The sequence below is a fragment of the Camellia sinensis genome, chromosome 3 (genome assembly GCF_055761805.1).
Source record: "Camellia sinensis isolate YWXY chromosome 3, ASM5576180v1, whole genome shotgun sequence".
Taxonomy (NCBI): domain Eukaryota; kingdom Viridiplantae; phylum Streptophyta; class Magnoliopsida; order Ericales; family Theaceae; genus Camellia; species Camellia sinensis.
Window position 1 is genome coordinate 139,433,349 of NC_138963.1, and position 22,961 is coordinate 139,456,309.

The 22,961-nt window shown below is 34.0% G+C and overlaps 1 protein-coding gene across 1 annotated transcript; it reads left to right on the forward strand.

The window, feature by feature from the left end:
- Window positions 1–4,148: 4,148 nt before the first annotated feature.
- LOC114286362 (putative calcium-binding protein CML29) lies at window positions 4,149–10,305 on the forward strand. The gene is made up of 2 exons (XM_028229527.2): window positions 4,149–4,411; window positions 9,780–10,305. Exons 1-2 carry the CDS (start codon window positions 4,269–4,271, stop codon window positions 10,111–10,113), a joined length of 477 nt encoding a protein of 158 aa, XP_028085328.1. The 5' UTR covers window positions 4,149–4,268; the 3' UTR covers window positions 10,114–10,305.
- The last annotated feature ends 12,656 nt before the right edge of the window (window positions 10,306–22,961 follow it).

Sequence of the window (22,961 nt, forward strand, 5' to 3'; positions counted from 1 at the left end):
AGTGGTCGCTATTAGCCATCCATTCACAAGTTCAATAAGTAGAGTAGCTTTTCTTCTTGTTACACTCATCCTCTTCACCTGTCATACCTCTCAAGTGTATAATTCATGTGTTTCAACTCCTTACTCAATGTCAATGAGTGCTAGGGGTTGTTTTATAGGATTGCTTAGGTGATCCATAGGATTTGATGTTGAGAAGTGATGTCCTTACCTTTTCATGGAGTATTTTGGGAAGTAAAACAAGAGATTTTGGGTCAAAGAAAGTTGAAACCTTTCTTCTCAATTATTTGTGAACATAGAAAGGGGTGTAACCATCCTTGTTCTATGACTAGATGAGGAGTTTTTAATAAATTGGATGAATCCCTTGTTTTAGTAAGTAAAGCTTCGACCAAGAAATAATTTGCATTAATCTACGCTTTCCACTTGATAGCATGGATTTGGGTATTGATTTGCTCTTATTCACAAAGAGAAGATGTAGGTTCTTATCTATTTCTTGAGCTTGGATTTGTTCTTATTTTTGATTTAGTTAATTATTGGTTTATTGCAAAATATCAGTTGTATATATCTGTTTATATCATTGTTGAGGGTTATAGCCCATCTACCTCTTTTCCAATTGATCCATGTAAACAGAGGGGGTAGAAGGAATGAACACCTCTCAGAAAGTGTCTTTCGGCTTATGTTCTAGGATTTTTGCACTTACCTAAATCCCAGCCGGAAGAAGAATTTGGCCGACCACTTTCCCGTTCGGTTAGCTCATTTTGTGTTTAGTTGGACATCTCCTCCCAAGAACAGAGCAAACAGTTTCTGGGGAGTGCTTTCTTGGGTAGTTCTGGAGCTTCTGATGGTTTATTGGATTTATTTAACATAATTTGTTAGATTCAACAATAGTTTGGTTGAATCCATTCATTATTGTAATAATCTCTCTCTCTCTCTCTCCCCCTCCCCCATCATTTCTTATTCGAATTGTTGTAATAACTTTCAACCCTATATCTTTCTAACCCTTTTATTTACCTGCTTCCCGTGTATGTTGTATAGCATCATGTTTTATTCATCATACCTATATACTGCATCAATTTTTCATGCATCTGGGTCTGGTTCTTCTGAATTTGTGAAATTTGTTATTTTTCAAAACGAGTATGTGCGTGGTCCCATGTCTTGAGATGATATCCATGTCATATCTTAGCATTCGGACTCCTAGGCGCATGTCGTGTATGTATTGCATTAGTTGATTGTATATAGGATCATGCATATGTACATACCAAAACATTTCTTGGGACTCACCTCGGAATACTATGTGAGAATTTTTAGCTTTGGTTTTAGCATATTGCATGCGCATGTTCTTTATTACATCTGTTGTTAAGTGTTTAGATGAGATATCTGTTTCAATGCCAGTGGATAGAGCTTGTATTGCTGATATTAGAATGTAATTGATTTGTATGCTTTTGAGTTTGTACAAAAAGGCTTTTTCAAAAATGCATGAAATTAAATCATAACCAAAATTAGTGACACAGTCTATATTTGATTACCTCAAATAGTAATGGTATCATTATTAATAACCATAACATTTTTTGGGTGAAAAAAAAGAAATGTTCTAGTTATTAATAATGATACCATTACTATTTGAGGTAATCAAATAGTAATGAATAACCAGAACATGAATATATATTAATTATAAAAATCACATCATAATTTAGTAGAGGCTAATATTCTGATCGGGTGAGGGGGTACTCAATCAATGACCTTTACCTTTCATATCTAAATTCTTAAGTTGAGACATTTTGGTTATGACGGATGGTGACCTTTGGCATAAGTCATGTGTTTTCTAATTTTCCCAAAAGATTAGTGGTAACTCTAAAATATGGTGATGTAAGTCCATTAATTTCTGGCAAATGTTTTGTAATAAAATGAATTTTCTATAAAGGCTGCCGGATCTGGACTCTCATTTTCTGTTTCACATTGCACTAGTGATATATGTTGAATTTATAAAAGTATGTGTTTTGGTATTCATTTCCCTTTATTTACCTCTCTTTTTGACATTGAAAACTTCATAGAGATTTTAAGTTCTCTTAATGGAGGCAAAACAAGAATCATGAGGTTTTTTAATTCATTTGAGTTTCACACGACCTCCTATTTTAGAAGTCGGATTTTTCCAATTACATTTCCACAACTTAGGCACTATTGACTTGACACCTACAAATCATGCAAAACTTTATGATTTTGGTCAGAACTTATGTTTTAATAAAAAAAATTGAATATTTTTATATTTTTTTGCACGAACACTGGTATAATTAGTTTTCAAGTTTTAATCAGATTTAATTAAGCATGTAAGGAAAATGTCCTCTGCTCTTATAACGGGTAAGCTATGAGTTTGGTTGGATGAAAATGAGAGAAAATGACTCTGACGGACCCCATTGAAATATAATTGAATCTAGAATGCTACTTCTAGAATACACCAGAACTAGTAGTGGAAGAAAAGGATAAAAAGGAGAAAGAATATATGCATACATGCTTCTTTATAGTACTTTGATTTTATGCTGAGAATACTGCCCATGATTGTAATTTATATGCACAATAGTTTCTCTAAAACTTTTTTTCTATTTTTTTTTATTTGGGTACAAATTTAAAAAGATTAAAAAAAAAATTAAGTAAAACGTAAATGAAATATAATTACATTTCATACGTTTTTTTGTATAATTTTTTTCTTTATTATTTTTAAATTTCTACTTAAATCTATAAACTAAACACATCGTAAAAGTAATTTAGCGCATTTTGATTTCACACGAAAGATAACTGTTTGAGATATTCTAAAACAGATGTTGCCAAAATTTTGTAACAACTTCAAACTTTGGGATAACTAATGATCTACCATTGTATACTAGCCCAATTTAAGAGCCTTGGTCAAATCTCTCTGTTTGCATTTTTGTTTTGGGTTAGGTTTTTTCCATATTTACATTTCTGTATTAGAGAATTTAAGAGATCTATAGTGTCTACCACAAGTCTAGTTTTGATGATCCAAGCCGTTATTTTTTTCGACTCGTTGAATAGAATATTCATATAAAAAATCAAGATGATCGGATATTGATAGCTATATGTTTAAATTAAAAGTGTATTACAAAAAATGCATAGTTATTCTTGAAATTATATTTATCATCTATTTTTTAAAATAAATATGATTCAAACATATAGTTACTGATATCCAATCATCTTAATTTTTTACATAAATATTATATTCAACAAATCTAAAAAAATAAACGGTTTGAATTATCAAAATCAATTTCAAAATGGACCCATCACCCAAACACTTTTTTAAATTAAAATAACGATTTAAGAGAAGCCAAACCTTTTGTTTTTATTTATTTATTTACATCCAATTTCTCTTTATAACATGTTTGAACATGAGGAAAGGTATTAAAAAGCGTGATATGCATTAATTATTGAGCTCTTTTTTTTTTTTTTTTCGAACAGAGAACATATTCTCTTTTAGTCCAAAATTTGGATATGAGAGCGTTTTCTTGTGTCATACAGCTCATTATAGGTCCATTTCGATGATCCATACAGTTTATTTAGTAGAATTTTTTCCGTATATCATTTATATAAAAAATTAAATTGATCTGATAACTGTAACATGTTCAATTTATTGTACTTATGTCTTCAAAAATGAAAATTTTTAATTAATTAATTAATTAATTTATTTTTTATGATAAATGTAATAAATTAAATATGTTCAAATTACTGAATCGATCTAATTTTTTTGGTGGATGATATATATAAATAGACTTTACAAAATGAATAATTCTAATTATTGAAACAAAACCCATCATCTATCCCATGAAGCTCGGATAACATATTCCAATTCAGATTTAGACAGGGGGGAAGCCAGCCGGATAAGTAATTGGGATCTCACAAGAACACAGCTAAAGTTGTAGTGAGGCTTCATTTTAGGGCAGTTGATGTTAGAATACAATACAAGACAAATTTTGTCTGTCCAATTTCATGAGAGATCAGCAGCAACCGTCACAAGCAGCAGATTCAGCTCAATTTTGCTCCAACTCATAGTGGATAAAAAGGAATAATAAATCCACAAAGCATAAGAATTTAAGAATCTGACTTTCATGCCTATTACTTTATGTCGACACAAAGGACCAGTGGTGTAGTAAATTGTGCTTCCCTCTTTTTTCCCTCTATATAATGCAAGAGATGAGATAACATTTTTGCATATATTTGCTTTGCATTACTGAAAAACAAAAAAAAAAAAAAAGATTTGAACTTGAATGGCTCAACTGGGTTCTCTCTCTGCTGAAACTGAGACACTGAGCCATGTCTCCAGACTGGTGGAGGCGTTCAGGGCCTTTGACTCCGACAACGATGGCTCCATCACTGCTGCAGAGCTTCGTGGGATCATGAGCTCACTTGGGTACTGTTCTAGAATTTTAATAAAAATAAAATTAGTGTGGAATTATTTAGTTGTTTGGCCAGTATAGAACTACTATTTGTTTTAAATGATTCTGTTACAAAATTGATATGGTGTATTCAAGTGTGCCATTATTGAAAAATGTTAACAGGTTAATCTAAGCATTTGTGTGTGCTAAACTCTGACCACACAACTAAACTTCGATTTTTCTCTTGTAATTATGGGAACGAAGCCACAGAGCATATGTGCATCTAGCCCGGTTGCTCATCAATCCTCTCAAAAATAATCCGATAGAGTAATAATCAACTCAAATAATAAATTGCATAACTTACACCCACGGGTGGGACATGATGTTACTTTTGTGCTTGATGCATAGTGATGAATGTTGTGTGGTCTATAAGACTTGTTTTGAGTCTTATTTTGATGATATAAACCATTCAAATTTTAGAGAATATCAAGAAGAATATACCTGTAGAAAACAAGTTAATTGAATATCGGTAACCCTTTCATCAAAACACATATGTATATATATATATATAAAGAATATGTATGCATCAAACTGAATACAAATGTAATTTGATGAACGTGTTGCCAATATCCACTACAAGAAAAAACACTTTCCGTGACCAACATTTTGGTCGCGAAAAGTACCATATTTGGTTGCTAAAACCTTTTTGCGACCAAAATATGTTGGTCGCAAGTTGGTCGTTAAAGCTTCGTCATAGATAGTTTTCTGCGACAAAAAAAGCCTTTGGTCGCTAAAAGTGAGCATTCCCGACCAACTTTTTTGGTCGCGGAAAGTCCAATTCATATTAGCCAAAAGTAAACTTTTAGCGACTAAAGATAAGTTGGTCGCCAAAAGTCAGCACCTTGACCCAAAAACAATAATTCTTTTGGGCTGCCTAGGACTTGAACTCCTAACCAAGGAGTCACTATACACCCAATCCACTCTGCCAATAGCATGCTTCTTGTTCATAATTGGCAAAAAAATATATATAACCCATAAAAATTAGGTTATTTATTATTTTGTAAAACTTTTAATGCCTAAACAGAAAAATAGCATGTAATTACAGTAGTATCATTTTTTTTTTAAATTTATCCCACCATAACTTTTTGTGACCAACTTTTTTTTTTGGTCGCCAAAGGGTAATCTTCCGCGACCAAAAAAGCCTTTGGTCGCCAATAGTATACTTTTCGCGACCAACTTTTTTTTTTGGTCGCCAAAAGGTGATCTTCTGGGACCAAAAAAGCCTTTGGTCACCAATAGTATACTTTCTGCGACCAACTTTTCTTTTGGTCGCCAAAGGGTAATCTTCCGCGACCGAAAAAGCCTTTGGTCGCCAATAGTATACTTTCCGCGATCAACTTTTTTTTTTGGTCTCCAAAGGGTATACTTTCTGTGACCAACTTTTTTTTTGGTCGCCAAAAGGTGATCTTCCGCGACCAAAAAATCCTTTGGTCGCCAATAGGTATACTTTTCGCTACCAACTTTTTTTTTGGTCGCCAAAAGGTGATTTTCCGCGACCAAAAAATTGTGGTCGCCAAATGTTAAATTTTGGTCGCAGAAAGTGGACTATTTACAACCAAAAAAAATAGGTGGTTGCCAAAAGTGTTTTTTCTTATAGTGATCCGATTAACTTGATTTTTTATAAATATATTCTTCTCGATATTTTTTAAAATTTGAACGGTTGATATCATCAAAATAAAATTCAAAATGAGTATCATAGGCTATACAACAGTCTTCGTTGAGCATGAAGCACAACAGTGACCCCAATTCCCACCGGTGCCTAAAGTGTGCCTTGCTTCCTTGTAGTCATCATGTTTGTAACAAACTCTTAGAGAATGTTTGGTATAATGGAATGAAATGAAGCATGTTTGGTATAATGGAATGAAATGAAGTGAGAAGTGAATGAGAATGAGAATGGAATATAAGGTTGAATAGAATGGAATGTATATTCCCATTCCATTATTTGGTTGCCAATATGGAATGACATAGGAATAGCATGATAATTCTCATTCTCATATTTGGTTATGCTTATTAAACTCATGAAATGGAATAAATTATTATTATTATTATTAACAAGCATAGATCATGATAATGTTGATAGTTGTAGTGGTGGTAGCACCGGTGACGACATCAGTGGTCGTGATAGCAAGGATAGTAGGATGGTGGTAGTGGTGGTAGTAGGTTATTATGGCCTTAGTGGTGGCGGTAAGGTGGTGTTGTGGTTGCGATGGTAGCGACGGTGGTGGTGGTAGTGGGCAATGGTAGTAGAGTGGTGGTTCTCGCAATGATGATGGTAGTGGTATAATGTTTATGAAGGCGGTAGTAGTAGTGGTAAGGTAGTGGTTGTGGCAGCAGAAGCAGTGGTGGTAGTGGGAACGATGGTAGTAGGTTAATGGTTCTAACGATGTTGATAGTGGTGGTTTTATGGTTGTAGATGTGGTGATAGTGGTTTGTGACAGTAGTGGTGGTAGTAGTGGCAATATCGGTAATATAGTGGTGGTGGTATGGCAGTTGTGGCGGCAACTATGGTAGTGATTGTGGTGGTAGCAATAGGGTGGTGGTGGTGGTAGTTGTGGTGGAATATGTGGTAGGAGAATGGAATGGTGGTAGTGACTAAATAATAATATATTTTTTAAGTGTCAATAAAAATAATGATAATAAAATGTTACGGTAATTCCATGATAAGATGAAATGACCATTCCTTAAATTTGAGGAAGGAATAAGTATTCTCACATTTGGTTGGAATAGTCATTCGAATGACATGACTATTCGTACTTAGATATGGCGCACCAAACAAGGGAAAATGAATGCAAAGTTAGAATAGACATTTCATTCCAGCCCATTCTATCATACCAAACGTACTTTTTATCTTCTTTATGAATAATAAATCACCTAAGGTTCACCTCTTTTAGTTGGATTAGGATTAACCCTTCTAATGATTCCCATCATATCCAACATAGGAGTCAACATTCAACATTTTTATCATCGTACCAACATTATCACTATCATAATTTCCATCTTGTCTACATGACTTGGCTGTCGAGATGCATTAAAAATTTATATAGATCATGATAATGTTGATAGTTATGGTGGTAGCAGCGACGGTGATGACATCGGTAGTCGTGATAACAATGATAGTAGGCTGGTGGTATTGGTGGTGGTAGGTTATTGTGGCCTTAGTGGTGGCAGTAAGGTGGTGTTGTGGTTGCAATGGTGGTGATGGTCATGGCAGCGGCCGTGGCTAATTGTAGTAGAGTGGTGTTTCTCACAATGGTGATGGTATTGGTGTAATGTTTATGAAGATAATAGTAGCAATGGTAAGGTAGTGGTTGTGGCGATGGAAGCAATGATGGTAGTGAGAGCAGTAGTAGTAAGATAGTGGTTTTAATGATGCTGATAGTGGTGGTTTTATGGTTGTAGATGTATGATAGTGGTTGTGGCTGTAGTGGTGATAGTAGTGACAACATCAGTAATACGGTAGTGGTGGTATGGCAGTTACGGTAGCAACCATGGTGGTGGTGGTGGTGGTGATCATAGTGGTGGCAATAGGGTGGTGGTGGTGGTGGTGGTGGAATATGTGGCAGGAGAATGGAATGGTGGTAGTGGCTAAATAAAAAAATATTTTTTTAAGTGTCAACAAAAAATAATAATAATAATAATAATAAAATTTTATGGTAATTCTACGGTAGAATGAAATGGCCATTTCTCAAATTTGAGGAAGGAATAGACATTCTCACATTTTGTTGGAATAATCATTTGAATAGCATGACTATTTCAACTTAGATATGGTGTACTAAACAACGGAAAATGAATGCAAAGTTAGATTGTGCATTCAATTCTAACCTATTCTATCATACCAAATGTGCTCTTATCTTTATGAATAATAAATCACCTAAGGTTCACCTCAATTAGTTGGATTAAGATTACAAAAATGTTTCAGAGCTCTAATCTAGGAGCTCCAGGGGAGCACTAACTAGGGGGTCCCACATCATGATGTGATGTTTTACTTTTTTGTTTTTTTTCTCCACTGCTGACTTATTAGAACTGACTCTAGAATTGCTGATTTAGAACTCCGAATCAAAACTGTTAAGATTAACCCTTCTAATGATTCCCATCTGATCCAACATAGGAGTCAGCATTCAACTAGGACTATTGTCCTTTTTTGTACATCTCAGATCTGGTGTGAATCTTTTCCACACCTCGGCGGCCAATTCACGTAGACAAGACAAAAATTTTATCCCACAGATTTTGAATTATTTTAGCATAATTTAGTGGCTAATAATTTAGATATGTGTTTAATATTTTATACATTTATATGATTCAGGCTTCAAGTTGCCCAGGATCTTTGCCTAAGTCAACAGGTGAGAAGGTGCCTGGGCTAATAGGTGAACTGCTGCAGCTTATCCTTGTCATTGTTTTGTTTTATAATTTGGTTCACCTGTCAGTGCCACAGTCCTGGGTCTTGGTTTGGCCTCATTTGGTTCATAATCTGTTGGGTTAATCTGCTCTGTTTTTTTGTATTGATTGAAGTGTTGGGTGAACTCTGGTTTGTCTGCTATGAAGTTTTGTGGCTGCATAGTCTTCATTATAGTTTTTGTTCAGCTTTTGTCAAGTATTATGTGAAACCATTAAGGTGAGAAGGTGACTGAGCTAGTAGGTGAACTGCAGCAGCTTATCCTTGTCATTGTTTTTGGTTTATAATTTGGTTTACCTGTCAGTGCCACAGACCTGGGTCTTGGTTTTGCTTCATTTGGTTCATAATCTGTTGGGTTCATCGGGCTTCTATCTGCTCTGCTGCTGGGCCTACACGTGGAGTCCTGTACTTGGAGCTTATTGTTGAGGAGTTTGGTTCTGGCATTGATTGAAGTTTTGTGGACAACATTTGTCTTGGTTTGTCTGCTAAGAAGTTTTGTGGCTGCATAGTCTTCATTATAGTTGATACATCTGCTTTTGCTCTTTGTTGGTTTCTTACCAGCTAGGAGCTTCGAGCTTCCCTCCTTGTTGATATAAATTTTCATACTTTGTATGTTTCATCAATAAAGTTTTCTTTTGCCGATTAAAAAAACAAAAAAAAGAAAAAAGAAAAAAGAAAAAAATAAAAAATAAAAAATAAAAAATAAAATTGATTTGACTTCCTGAATTTCTACCCAATTCAGCATGGAATTAAAAAATATGTTCAAACTTCAAAATTTTCATTTGTTTTGTATTGGTATATTTACATGGGAAGAAACAATAACTTTAGAATAATAACTTCACGCCTCTCATTTTTAATGCCAGATCTTTCGCCTTTATTTTCTGTTTATGCTTGTTGATTTTTGCAATTTTTATATTAATCTATATCATTACATAAATTGATTCTAACAGGTACAACCCAAGCGAAGAAGATGTGGAGGCAATGATGCAGAAAGGAGACAAAAACAAGGATGGTGTGCTGAGCATTGAGGAGTTCTTGGAGATGAACACAAATGAGTTGGGACTTGGTGGCCTCCAAATTCATCTTACAATCGCTCTCCAAGCTCTGGATGTCGCAGACGATGAGGACTTGACGGCCAAGGAGTTGCATGAGGTTCTTGGGAACATGCAAGGTGGTGACTTGTCTCTCAACTTTTGTGAGGAAGTTATCGCTTCCATGGATAGGGATGATGATGGTGCTATTAGTTTTGAGGACTTCAAACTTATAGTTAATGCCCTCCTCTAGTCCTCTAATTTACAAGCTATAGCCTTGGATTGCATGGTTAAGGTAGAACAAATATGTATGGCAATAATCTCCAAGAGTCTGTATGGAGCTTTGTTCTTCTGTCAGATATTATGATAAAAGTTTTTCATAATGGTATGTGATAAAAAAAGTCAGATGATAGTGAAATGATGAACTTCTGTCCTCGTTCTTCAATTTGTGTCGTATAATCATAAACATAATTTTGAATAATCATAAGCCGGCACTGGAATTAGCTATGTGGAGATCTTGTGATTCTAATTCATGAATGAGCTGAGAAACAATGAAATTAGATTATAACATTTATGAACGATTTTATAGCCTAAATTGAAACTCCATTAATAAAGCTCCAATCAATTATAATATATATGTGTGGGAGGTGAAATTCGAACTACTACTTTGTCACGCAAAGCATTGGCGGAGCAGAACATGTGACAAGATTCCCGAGTTGTTTGGACGATTAAGCAGCCAAGCTCCTTCCTAGGTCGAACGACTTAGTTCTAGCAATGGGTGGATGAGGTCGAATGGGAATTCCACTTCGTGTGAAAAGGTATCATTCATTCCAAGAGCATCGCAAACGTGGGATATAATCCCACAAAAAGTGAAACAATGAGGGAAGTGCCAAACATTCTCAACTAACCACTACGGTCAGTGAAGCTCAATTATGAGTAAGTGCATACACATCAAGCCAGGTAAACAATCAGAAGAATTGGAGAGTCCCTGGCTACTGACTCTAGTCATAGTATTTTTCATTTGAATTTGAAGGAAGCAACTTGCGGAGAGATTTTCCGACACTGTCTAAACAATGTGGTAAGTTTTTTTCCCCACAGAATGAATAAATTGATATAAAATAATATTTATAATGTATATAATAATGTGATTTTCACTTCTGAATCCTGATTTAAGTTTAGAAACTAACTGGAGCTTGATAATATTTACTGAGCCAAGCTCCTGCATGAATTTGTGCACCAATAATAAACAAATTGAGCTCGAACGCAGCCCTTTACTTAACTCAGCTCGATTCATTTGTAGACACTACTCGTCACAATTTTTTTTATTACATAAAAAAATATCACACAACATATCATAGCTAAATTTTTTTTTTGACTCGACAATTAAACTCCGTGGATGCAAAGGCACTCAAGGCGACAAAGTTGCCAGTTGCTCTACTCATCAAATTTTCATGTCATAAGTTAGTTCATTAACAATACGTTACAGTGCTCCTCAATTCCTTCTCATTCTTATAACATGAACGAACCAAATCACATCTTCCCAAATTTTTAAAACTCTCATGTGTGCAAAATGTTTCCCTAGATCAACATATTCCCTAAGAATGACAAAAATAATTGCATTACCAATAGTTCATTATCACACAACACCCAAACATGAAAACACCAAAATATTTAACTAGTAACTTTTTTTATTAATCAATGAAAATAATGATAATTTTTTAATAAGTTTTTCTTTTTTTTTGGTGATCGTAATGCCAATAAAAGAGTAATTTATACATTGACATATTTTTTAAACAAAAAATGTTTAAGAATTTAAAAAAAATTATTTCTAAATTTATACCTATTAAGTTGCATGTAAATTATTAATTGAGAAAAATATTTTAAAAATAATGTTTGGTTTGTGTTTGAGAGATGCGTTTTAGAGATAAAAAGTACGAAAAGTTGTTTGGTTTGGTTTTTTTCAAAAGATGTTTTGGAAAATTATTTTGAGAGAGAATTTTAAAAAAAATGATTGATTTGATGTGTGTGAGAGAGAGAGATTTGTTTGGAAAACTTGTTTGGTTTATAAGTTTTGAGAAATTTTTTTGAAAAAATTTATTTGGTTTGACTACTTTTAAAAACTTATTTGTAGAGAAAATTTCCTAAAAATTTTTCAAAAATACAAACCAAACGAACCATATGGGTGTCCTGCATTTGTTTTTTTAAAATGAAAAAATACACCAAACCAAAGTTGTCACCAAGTTCACACCCAACCCAACCCAACCCACGTTAAGTGAGTGCAATGATGGATCAAGGGGTAGATGGGAGTGACCGTAGCTCAAAAAAACTTGAAAAATATAAAATATTATATTAAAAAATTTTAAATAATTAAAAATTATGAAAACTTATACTAGCAAATATATTTTCGCACCCCAAATAATGAGTGCTTATAGATAGAATGACAAATCTTTCGTCCCAACCAAATTATTGACTTACCCACTTTGACAAGACCTCAAAAAAACAAACAAATAACAATGAAGTTAGACAAATGGGTGGTGGTGGGATTGTTAGTTGTTCCACTCTTTATACTTATCTGCCCAACTACTAGTAGTTGTTGTTGTTCAAGAATCAAAACCAATACTCATAAGGCGATAACAGCAATGCCAATCAAGTCCATGGATGGTCAATGGAGCGGCGGTGGTTCCGGCCAACAGGGAGGGTGGAACTTCTGGTGCGGCAGCGGAGCATCGCCTGACGGTAGGTGGGATTACCGGTGGGGTGTTGGTTCGGGCCCTGGTGGTAGCACTTGGGCTTTTGGCTCGAGTTCCGGTCAGAGTGGTGGTGGTGGTGGTGGGTTCGCAGTCGGATGGGGCAGCTCCAGTTCAAACGGCGGCGGCGGCGGGGGTTTTGGATTTTATGACGGCGGCGGCCGTAGCGATGGCAGCTTTGGGTCTGGGCATAGTGGCGGTGGCGGCTGTGCTGGTTTGAATTTTAATGCGAGGTTTGATGACGATGGTGGTGGTAGTGGTTGTCATAATCCTCCTAGCCAACCCGGGTCCAATGTTAATAACAATCGTGCTGCTGGCACCAGACCTAGCATGAATTAATGTGTCCGTTCTATTGTTTATATAAATATATATAGTTGATTATGTATTTCACAGTACTTTCTATGTACTTTAAGCTTTGTTATTTGCCAAGCTAATAAATTAGCATTATAATAAAATTTTATAGATCTTTATATATAGAATATTGTTATTGAAATCTAAAAATTATATTCAATTTTTAATTTTAATCATGTGACAATCAGGATATTTAAATTAATATTTTCTTTTATATCTTTTCTAATAATTAATCAATTATATCAGTTACACATAATTAGGTTTAAGTCTAAAAAGGAAATTTATATATCATTTTACTTGAATATATATTATAAGCATCAATAGTTCTAAATTCTATGTATATATAAAATGTGATTGACTAAGAAAAACCTCGACTAAGTTTACGGAGTAGGAAAAACTTGATTAAAAAGTTGTTTATAATTCATATGTAGAGTGTAGATCTGATTATCGTGTTGTTAAATTACTTTAGGAATAAATCTTAATCTTAAATTTTAAATGATGAGTAATTTTTTTTTTCTTCATTTTCTTGGTTTGAAATTAGCAAGTCTAATGGATATACAGAGTTTGGTCTAAAATTAGCCATTTTTAACTAGTCTCAAAAACTATTAAGTTTGGACAATTTTCTTGTGGAAAAACCAGCAATAGCAAACGAAATTAGCACCACATCCTTTTACTACCTCCATTACTAATGATCATCCCAAATGTAGTTGAGCCTGACTCTATTACGAGATCAGAATTTTCACGAATTAAGTTGCCTCATCTATTTGGTCGTCACACAAAGGTGAGATAGCATTTGGTATAATTTTTAAATAATGATTTGGATTTCAATTTTTTTTTTAAATAATAACTAAACAAAATTTTCAAAACTCAATTCAAAAATATTTTTCAAAATTTATAACCAAACTCTTTTCAAAACTCTATTTAAAAAAAAAAATCAAAAATTATTTTTTTAGTTTGATCTATAAAATTATATTTCATTTTTTATATTTTTTCAAAAAATATTTTATTTTCTTTTGTTTCTTCCAAAAAAATATATTTTTTTAATTTTTTAAAGTATTGGCAAAATAATTTGTTGTGATTTAGGTATATATCGGCGATCCAAAATCTTTTAAAATTGAATTTGTTTTTAAAAAAAATCAATATTTAAAAAAATATTTAAATATTAAAAAAATATATTTAAAATATTTAAATAAAATACAACGCACAAATGTAGTACATACAATGCACATTAAAAAATAAATAAATATTTAAACAAAAAATAGGATTTTTTTTTTAAGATTCCTGATATTAAGATTTTATACGATAAATGATATACAATATTTTCATAGTAGTTAAGGTCTTTTAACATTTTTACAAAGCAAATTAAACTAAGAGCAATTTGGCTTGACTTAGAGAAATTTCTCTAATTTCATATTACACAAAGAAATTTTTACAAAGAAATTTCTTTAAGTGGGGTAAAATTTTTCTGAGTCGGACAAAATTTCTTTGAGTCAAATTTTCTCTCTAAAAATGTTGAGGGACCTTAGCTAATAAAAAAAATATCTTGGACCTCTCATATTACACAAAGTTGGAGAGGGATGTTTCACTAATTTTTCCTAAAAAACATTTAACCTGAAAAAATAAAAATAAGAAAAATTTTAATTCTTAAAAAAAAAATACACAAAACAATTTTAAAAAACAACTCAAAACTTTCTTCAAAACTCATAACCAAATAGGTTTTCTCTTTTCAAATCTCATTTCAAAAACTTATTTTTCAAAACTCAAATCTCATTTCAAAAATTAAACCAAATGGAAATCAAAATAACTTTTTTTAAATAAAAAAAATGTAGCATTTGGTTAAGTTATGGAAACATGATTTCAATAAAAAAAAAATTCAAAACACTTTTTAAAATTCATAACCAAACACTCAATTCAAAAAAAAATTTCAAAACTCATAACAAAACTCTATTTTTAAAACCAAAAATAAAATATAAATAAATAATTCAAAGAAAATATTTTTTATTTTGTTCTTTAAAAATATTTTTTATTATTTTTTAATTTTTTTGAAATTTTTTTTTGAAAAAAATATATATTTTTTAATTTTTTTAAGTATTAACCAAATAATTTGTTATGATTTAGATATGGGCAGTCCATTTTTTTTTAAATTTAAAAAAGCAATTATAAAAAAATTAAATATTTTAAAAAATAAAAAATATATTTAGAATATTAAAAAATAAAATAAAATATTTAAAATTAAATTATATATTTAAAATAAAAAAAATTATAAATAAAATGTGTTTAAAATATTTTTTTAAAAAATATAGTGCACAAATGTATTAAATACAACGCACATTAAAAAAAAAATTAACTAAAAAAATATGGGAGACTTATTAGAAAATTCTTTTTCAAATATTTGTATCCCAATTAGTTTATAAAATATTCTTATATTCCAATAAATCCTATTATTTGAACATTTGATCTACCAAATCATAATTCTCATATTTAAAATATTTTATGGACATTTTTACCCTTATAAATATTTTTTGAACGGTTAGCAATTTGGTAATGTAAACATTCATATTTTACAATGTAAATATTCACATTGACGGTGTGAACATTCACATTATGGAACATTCATACTGTAAATATAAATATTATGAGGAATATTTTGGTAACTATGTCATTCACATGGCTTATTGAAATATAAGAAAATAATGTGGACTACATGGAACATAAGTAGGCGAAAAAAGATTTATGAAAAAATGTCCCAAAAGATATTTAGGGAGCTTTCTTGATAAATCCCATTTCTAAGAGTTTTATACCATAAAACCTAAATTGTTTTTGATTATCCCCTTAGGTCCCATTAGTATAGTAAGAGCAAACTACCCTCAATATCTTCCACACCTATTCCATTCTGAAATCAAAACCGATCTTATTCTATCGTCCTTCCAGATTTCACTCCAGAAATCACTCATTTCCAAAATCGTCATCGTTGCCCCCAAAACTCCCAAATCGTAACCCTGGGTTTCACATCGCTTTACTACCATTCTACCATCATCCACCGTCGCCCATCGTTGCTGGCCACTGGTATTCCAAATTGACTCACCACTGCGAACATTTACATCGATTCAACTATGGTTTGTTTTTTTCTATCTAACCGTGTTTCGTTTGTTGATGGTTGACTGTCTTTTGACTTTTTCGACGATTTCGAGAACCCCCCACAATGAGGAGCAAACGTAAGCACCATAATTTCATCTTGTTTTTTTCGTTAAATATGAATATAAGCAACCGATGTAAACATTTACGTGTCCTTGCTATTATTGTTTCTTTTTGTTGTGATTTTGTAATGAACTCCCTATTTTTTCTCCTTTTGTGAATGTTGATGTTATTGATTGTTAATGGTGATATAATAATTAGAACGCCCAATTTCTTATGTTTTTTTCCTCATCTTTTGGTTAAATGTAAATAGTTACGCAGATGATGTAAATATTTACATCATATTGTAATCCTTGTTATTGGGAAACAACCGATGTCAACATTGACATCATGTGCCTAACTAATGTAAACGTTTGCACTATTTGTTGTTGTTGTTGGTTTTTTGTTGTCATGTGCTATTGTTTTGTGATAAACACCTTATTTCCCCCTTATGTCAATGTTAGGCTTGTTGATGTTGATTGCTGATGGTAATAAAATAATTAGAACCCTTCAATTTCTGATGTTTTTTCCCCATCTTTTGGTTCAATGTGAATTCCTACACAAATAATGTAAATATTTACATCATATTGTTATCCTTGTTATTGAGTGACAACTGATGTCAGCATTCACGTCATGAACATAACTGTTGTTAACATTTACATCATTTGTTGTTTGTTGTTGGTCTTTTGTTGTCATGTGCTATTATTTTGTAGTAAACTTCTTATTTTCTCCCTTTATGTCAATGTTGGACTTGTTAGTGTTTTTGATTGTTGATAATGATCAAATAATTGAAGCCCCCCAATTTCTGATTATTTTCCTCTCTCTTTTTGTTCAATGTGAATTCATACACAAATAATGAGTAACAACCTATGTAAACTTTCATGTTAGGGGTGTGTAGCTCGGCTTTTTCGCGCCCGCTTTTAGAAGCTCGAAAGAAAGTCCTACAGTTTGGACTCCTGCAGTTCTGAATCTAATCTCACAAATGCAATGTGAAATTGATAAACAACAAAGAGTCCAAAGCCAGCAAATCTTTTGGAAAATCAATTTTGAATAAAAAATGCCAAAATTGTACTACTTTGCCAGATACAGAGTCGCCACCTAAATATTTTATTTTGGAAAAATTTAGAAAACCCATGACTCGTGCCAAAGGCCACGTGTCCGTCATCACCAAAGTTGCATTGGCTCGGGAACTTAGGTACGAGAGGAGAAGGTCATGAATTGAGCACCTCCGTTCGCCCGATCAAAGATCAGCCTCTACTAATCATGATATGTCTTTTTATAAACATTATGTGCTCTTGTTCCGGTTATTAGGTTGGCTTTACTATGTGATGCGCACATACAAGTATAGACTAGTTTGCTCAATATTGGTAAAATTCAATTTCATGTTTGGTTTTCGAAAATGGTTTGAATTTTCCACCTCTAGTGGGCTTAAAGTTTGCGAATTTGTCACTCAACAAAGTGGTCTTAAACATACATTCGTTGAATCGTTCCAATTCAAACAACAAACCTTCAACCACAGGCATTCGAGCAGTTTAGCCTCATGGCAAGCATGCTAATCATAGCAATCACTCACACTCATGCAAATATGCTAAAGTATTAAAAACTCACCTAGTACTCCAAGCTAAGAAGATATGAGTTAGAAAAAAATGTATGATTCCTAACTATACAAGATGCCTAATGCAACACAAGCAATATGCAATTACTAGGCTCGGCTACTAATATGGCGTATGAATCAATTAAAGACATGCGGTCTAAGTACGTATTCAATGAAGTATTTAAATAACAATGCAGTTTGAATGATGCGTCGAGCCTCGGTGCATGCAAGACAAGATGAATGAATGCAAGCATAAGGTATGCTAATTGAAACATGCCCCTAATCTAACCATCAAAAATGGATAAATAAAAGGAAGAAAGACGTTGGGTTGGAAGACATAAACATTATTTACATTTTGCTCTCACGAAGGAGAGTCCGAATGAATAGAGCTACCTAGCTAACTAAGCTAAGCTAATTAAGCTAATTAGGCTAATTAGACTAATTATTACAAACCAAAATGAACTAAATAACTAAACTAATTAACTAATTATTACATCACTTGAATGAACTAACTAGTAAGCTAACTAATTAAGTTACAATACGAATGTAAACATAATGAATAATTGAAGCCTCTAACTACGCTGCCACTACTCCGTTTCAGGAAATGAAAGATGCATATCCTCGGATACTGCCCGAAAAAACCTCCGTACTGCTTTCGAAAGCCTCTATTTGCAGAGTTAAACACTTCCAGAACCATTTTGCTCCATCTTACCAAAATTCTGGTGAGGTTTACATCAGTGGCCAGCCGGCCACTAGTAAGTACTGCCAGCCATGGAACTGGCCTGCCGGCCATTTATGGTGCTTTGTCAGCCATGGATGATGGCTTGCTAGCCATTGATGCACTATTTCACCTGCTACAACAGAGGACAAACAGAGCAAAAAGAAGGCATTCTCATAGATTGTTTGCATAACTCACCCCCTCTTTTCATGAACAAATCCAAGGGAAGGTAAACTTAAGCCAGAAACCACCAATTCAAGCAATTTCATTGCATGATGACTTGTGACTCAAGAGGTGCAAGTTCAATAAATGCAAAATGAGACACAAACCTCCTTCATTTCATGAAAGATCAAGGGAAGAAGCTAACCTTGGAGACTTGGATCATTTCATCACTAACAAGTATGAAATGGTCCAAGTTCCACATGTTCAATTAACGTCCGATTGAACACATCAAAAACACAACCAAATTCTTATCTTGGCTCACTTTTAGTTTCAATTGCTCATTTTAACTTTACTAACCATTCCTTAATCCAATTAAGTCCAAAAGGTGAATTAAGGTCCTCTAAAGCAAAGGAAATGTCAAACAAGGGGTAGTTTAAGGCATGAGAGAAGTTTCATGTCGTTGGTAATGAACCCTTAAAAGAGAATTAAACCATTAAGCAAGGACTTCAATCTCAAGCTTAAAGAATCCCAAGTTTGAAACAACCCTCAAAGTAAATTTTAAAAAATTAAGAAATGAAGGAGGTTGCAGAGATTATAAGTGTTGAAATGAAGTGCAAAAACAACACCAAAGCATGCAATCAACTCCAACAAGAGGTGCCTAATGGCCTAAAACACCATTCTTGTCACATTTACACTACAACCATGCAAAACAAGACTCAATTGACCCAAACATCCCAAAACAAAGCTAAAGTAGTCTAAAACAAAGGCAAAAACATGCTAGAATATAGCTACAAAAACCTAGAAAATCATGCTAACATAGAGAGCTACCTAGGCTAGCAAACAAGACACAAAGAAGGAAGGCTAACCCCTCCAATTCTGGACTTCAAAACATATTTTTTGCCACTGAAAATACTATGAAATCCAGTGGTTAAAGCCCAAAAAATGTTGGTTTGAAAGTGGGAAACAAAGGTGTAAAAGTCTAAGAAGTAAGGAATAAAGAAGGTGAGACACCACTCTAACCTTAAATGGCTTAAAACACCAATTTCAGCCCATTAAAACATAGATTTTTGCAGCACAACAATGGCCCAAAAATATTGAGAAAAGATGGCAAAAAGAGTATGCAAAACAAAGTGTACAAGACAAGTGCTATGCCTCTTGAAGGGAAAAGTAGTTCTAGGCAACAAACCAAACCAAACCAAACCAAAACCCACGTAAGAAGCTCCAAGATAGCTTTAAGCATCCTTAGCTCTAAGACAAACCCTTTTGGTCAAGGGTTGATAGGCAAGAGTATAGTGTATCTAAGTAACTAAGTACAAAATTTCAAGAGAGAGAAAGAAATGTAGATAGTGAGAGAGAATTTTTGTTCCAATTTTTCTAACCCCCAAAAATGGGGGATGAGACCCCCTATATATAGAAAACATGAAATCTATACAAGGAGATCTAGCCCTCCACGTGTGGACAAATGCAAACATCTATGCAGACAGCTAGCACAGCTGGCATAAAATATCTGCAGAAAACACTGGTGGCTGGCAAGGCATCATTGATGGTAGGCAAGGCACATCAATGGCTAGTAAGAAAGACGACCGGCAGCCTCCAAAGATGGTTGACAGGCCACCAGAGATTGCAGGATAGAAATGCCAAGGCATGGTCCAAAAATGAGACAAAATGGATGTTGGGTTTGCAAGGGCTATGGCACTCCGTTAAAGACTTCGAGCACTCGGTGAGCAAACAGACTCATCACTGGATGTTCCTGCAAGAACATCTAAGTCTTGAAGGGCCGTCAAAAATGGGGTGTCTATAGTTACCCCTCTTTGACAAAACTTGGAGTCGTCAAATGACGTGAGTGAATGTCAAAGCCTAGAGACAACCCATTTTGACAAGGCCGTGAGATTTGGACAAACAAACAAAACAGAAATAAATGGTTGCGCCCGCTGGCTGCGTACGATCTTTACAAGGAATCAAACCAACGTAATTCCGGGGCAAAATGTAAATGATATGCATGATGCAAGAACATAACTTATGATCATACAATGAGGCTGTACAATGAAACATTTAAATGCAAATGCTATGCCAAGAAAAGGCCACATAACTGAAACAAGGTACAACAATTCCAATTACGAAAAGAAATAAGTAAATAAACATGCCATGCGTGAGAATCATGAGTCAAACCACATTTCATGCAGAAAGGAAGTAAGAAAATTATGCAAGTTTAACTATGTGCCACGCAGGAAAGGTAAAGGGCGATGTACCTGTCGGGCACACCCGAGGTCTCAACCAAGATTCTAACGCAATGTACGCGGAAGGAGAAAAAGGATGATGTGAACACGGGGACGCACCCAAATGTTTTTTAACTGATGCAAACAATCCTAACGCATCTCACGCGAGAGGAGGAAGAGTGGTGTGAACACTGGGACGCACCTGAATATTTTTAACCGAAGGCGGTGGTGTGAACATCGAGGCGCACCTGAATGTTTTTCACCGAAGGGGTGGTGTGAACACCGAGATGCACCCGAATGTTTTTAACCGAAGAGGGGGCGGTGTGAACACCGGGACGCACCCGAATGTTTTTAACCAAATGGGTGGTGTGAACGCCGAGATGCACCCGAATATTTTTAACCGAAGGGGTAATGTGAACACCGGGACGCACCCGAATGGTTTTAACCGAAGGGGTAAAAGGATGCGATTCTAAGGGTACGAAAGATTTGACTTGGAACTTCTCTTAATGAACTATACATACAATATCATGCATGTGTAGGAAAAAGACTTAACAAATACGATACATAAATTGTCATAAGATAAACCAAACACAGTCTTAACAAAAACCAAGGCTATATACAAACTTGGTCACACAAGACCACAAAAAAAAAACAAAGAGAAAATCAAAAGCCTCATATGTGAGGCAACCTAGGCTGACTTCAAAAACTCGGTACTCTTTCACAATTTCACTAGGGCTGGGGCTAGACATCCCATTGCTCACCTACATACATATAGATAGAGAATGAGCTAACGCCTAGTGAATAATACCAGAATAAAGAGGTTAATGAATGACTGTAGCTTGACTTTTTTGCCCCCCTTTCAGAAGACGAATAAGTTGTACAGTATCGGACTTCTGCAATTCTTAATCTAATCTCACAAGTGCAATATAAAATAGATAATTACCAAAGAGTCCAAGTCTGGCAAATCTTTTAGAAAATCGATTTTGAATCAAATTGCACAAAAAAATGGACTGCTTTGCCAGATACAGAGTCGCCGCCTAAATATTTTGAAAAATTAGAAAACCTATGACTCGTGCCAAAGGCCACGTGTTCGTCATCACCAAGATTATCTCAGCTCGAGAACTTAGGTACGAGAGGAGTAGGTCATGAATTGAGCACCCCTGCTCGCCCGATCAAATATCGGCCTCTACTAATCATGATATGAATTTTATTTACATTATATGCTCTTGTTCCAGTTTATTAGGCTAGCATTTACTATGTGATGCGCACACACATAAGTATAGACTAACTTTGCAAGAATTGGAACACTCGATTCATGTTTGTTTTGAAAATTGTTTTGAATATGTACCACTTGAAAAAGTGATCGCATATGAACATTACTCAAATTATTCCAATTCAAGCAACTAGCCTTCATCCACATGCATTTAAATAGTTTATCATCTAAGCACTTAGCCTCATGGTGAGCATGCTTGACATGGCAACATCACACTCATGCAATATGCTAAAGCGAGTAAAGGCTCACCCAGTACTCCAAGCCAAAAAAGATAAGAGAGTTAGAAAAATGCATGATCCTAACTATGCAATATGACTAATGCAACACATGCGATATGCAATTAATAGGCTCGACTACTAATATGGCAAATGAAGCAATTTGATAACATGCGATCTAAGCATGTATTCAAATAAGTATTTAAATGGCAATGCAAGTTAGAATGATGAGCCGAGCCTTGGTGCATGCAATACGAGTGGATGCAAACATGAAGAATGCTAAACAAATCATGATGTCCCTAGTCTAACCATCGTAAGCTAGTAAATAAAAAGGAGAAAGACGTGGGGTTGGAAGACATACACATTATTACAACATTGCGCTCTCACGAAGGAGAGTTCAAATGGATCAACTAACTACCTAACTAGCTAAGCTAAGCTAATTATTACGAAACAAATTAAATTAACTAAACTACTTGACTAATTATTACAAAAAATGAATTAACTATTCTAGTTAACTAACTAATTATTACAACACTTTACAAAATTAACTAGCTACAACTAATTAATTACAACAAATGCTTAAACTAAATATTTAAACTTAAACATGCTCGGTATGCGAGGAATGCTCATGCACGTGCTCGGTTTCCACCT

Bases quoted from the DNA above. Each gene is read 5' to 3' on its own strand.
- LOC114286362 (XM_028229527.2), top strand. From the start codon at position 4,269: ATGGCTCAACTGGGTTCTCTCTCTGCTGAAACTGAGACACTGAGCCAT. The intron at 4,412-9,779 runs GTACTGTTCTAG...TGATTCTAACAG, and splicing joins GGGATCATGAGCTCACTTGG to GTACAACCCAAGCGAAGAAG.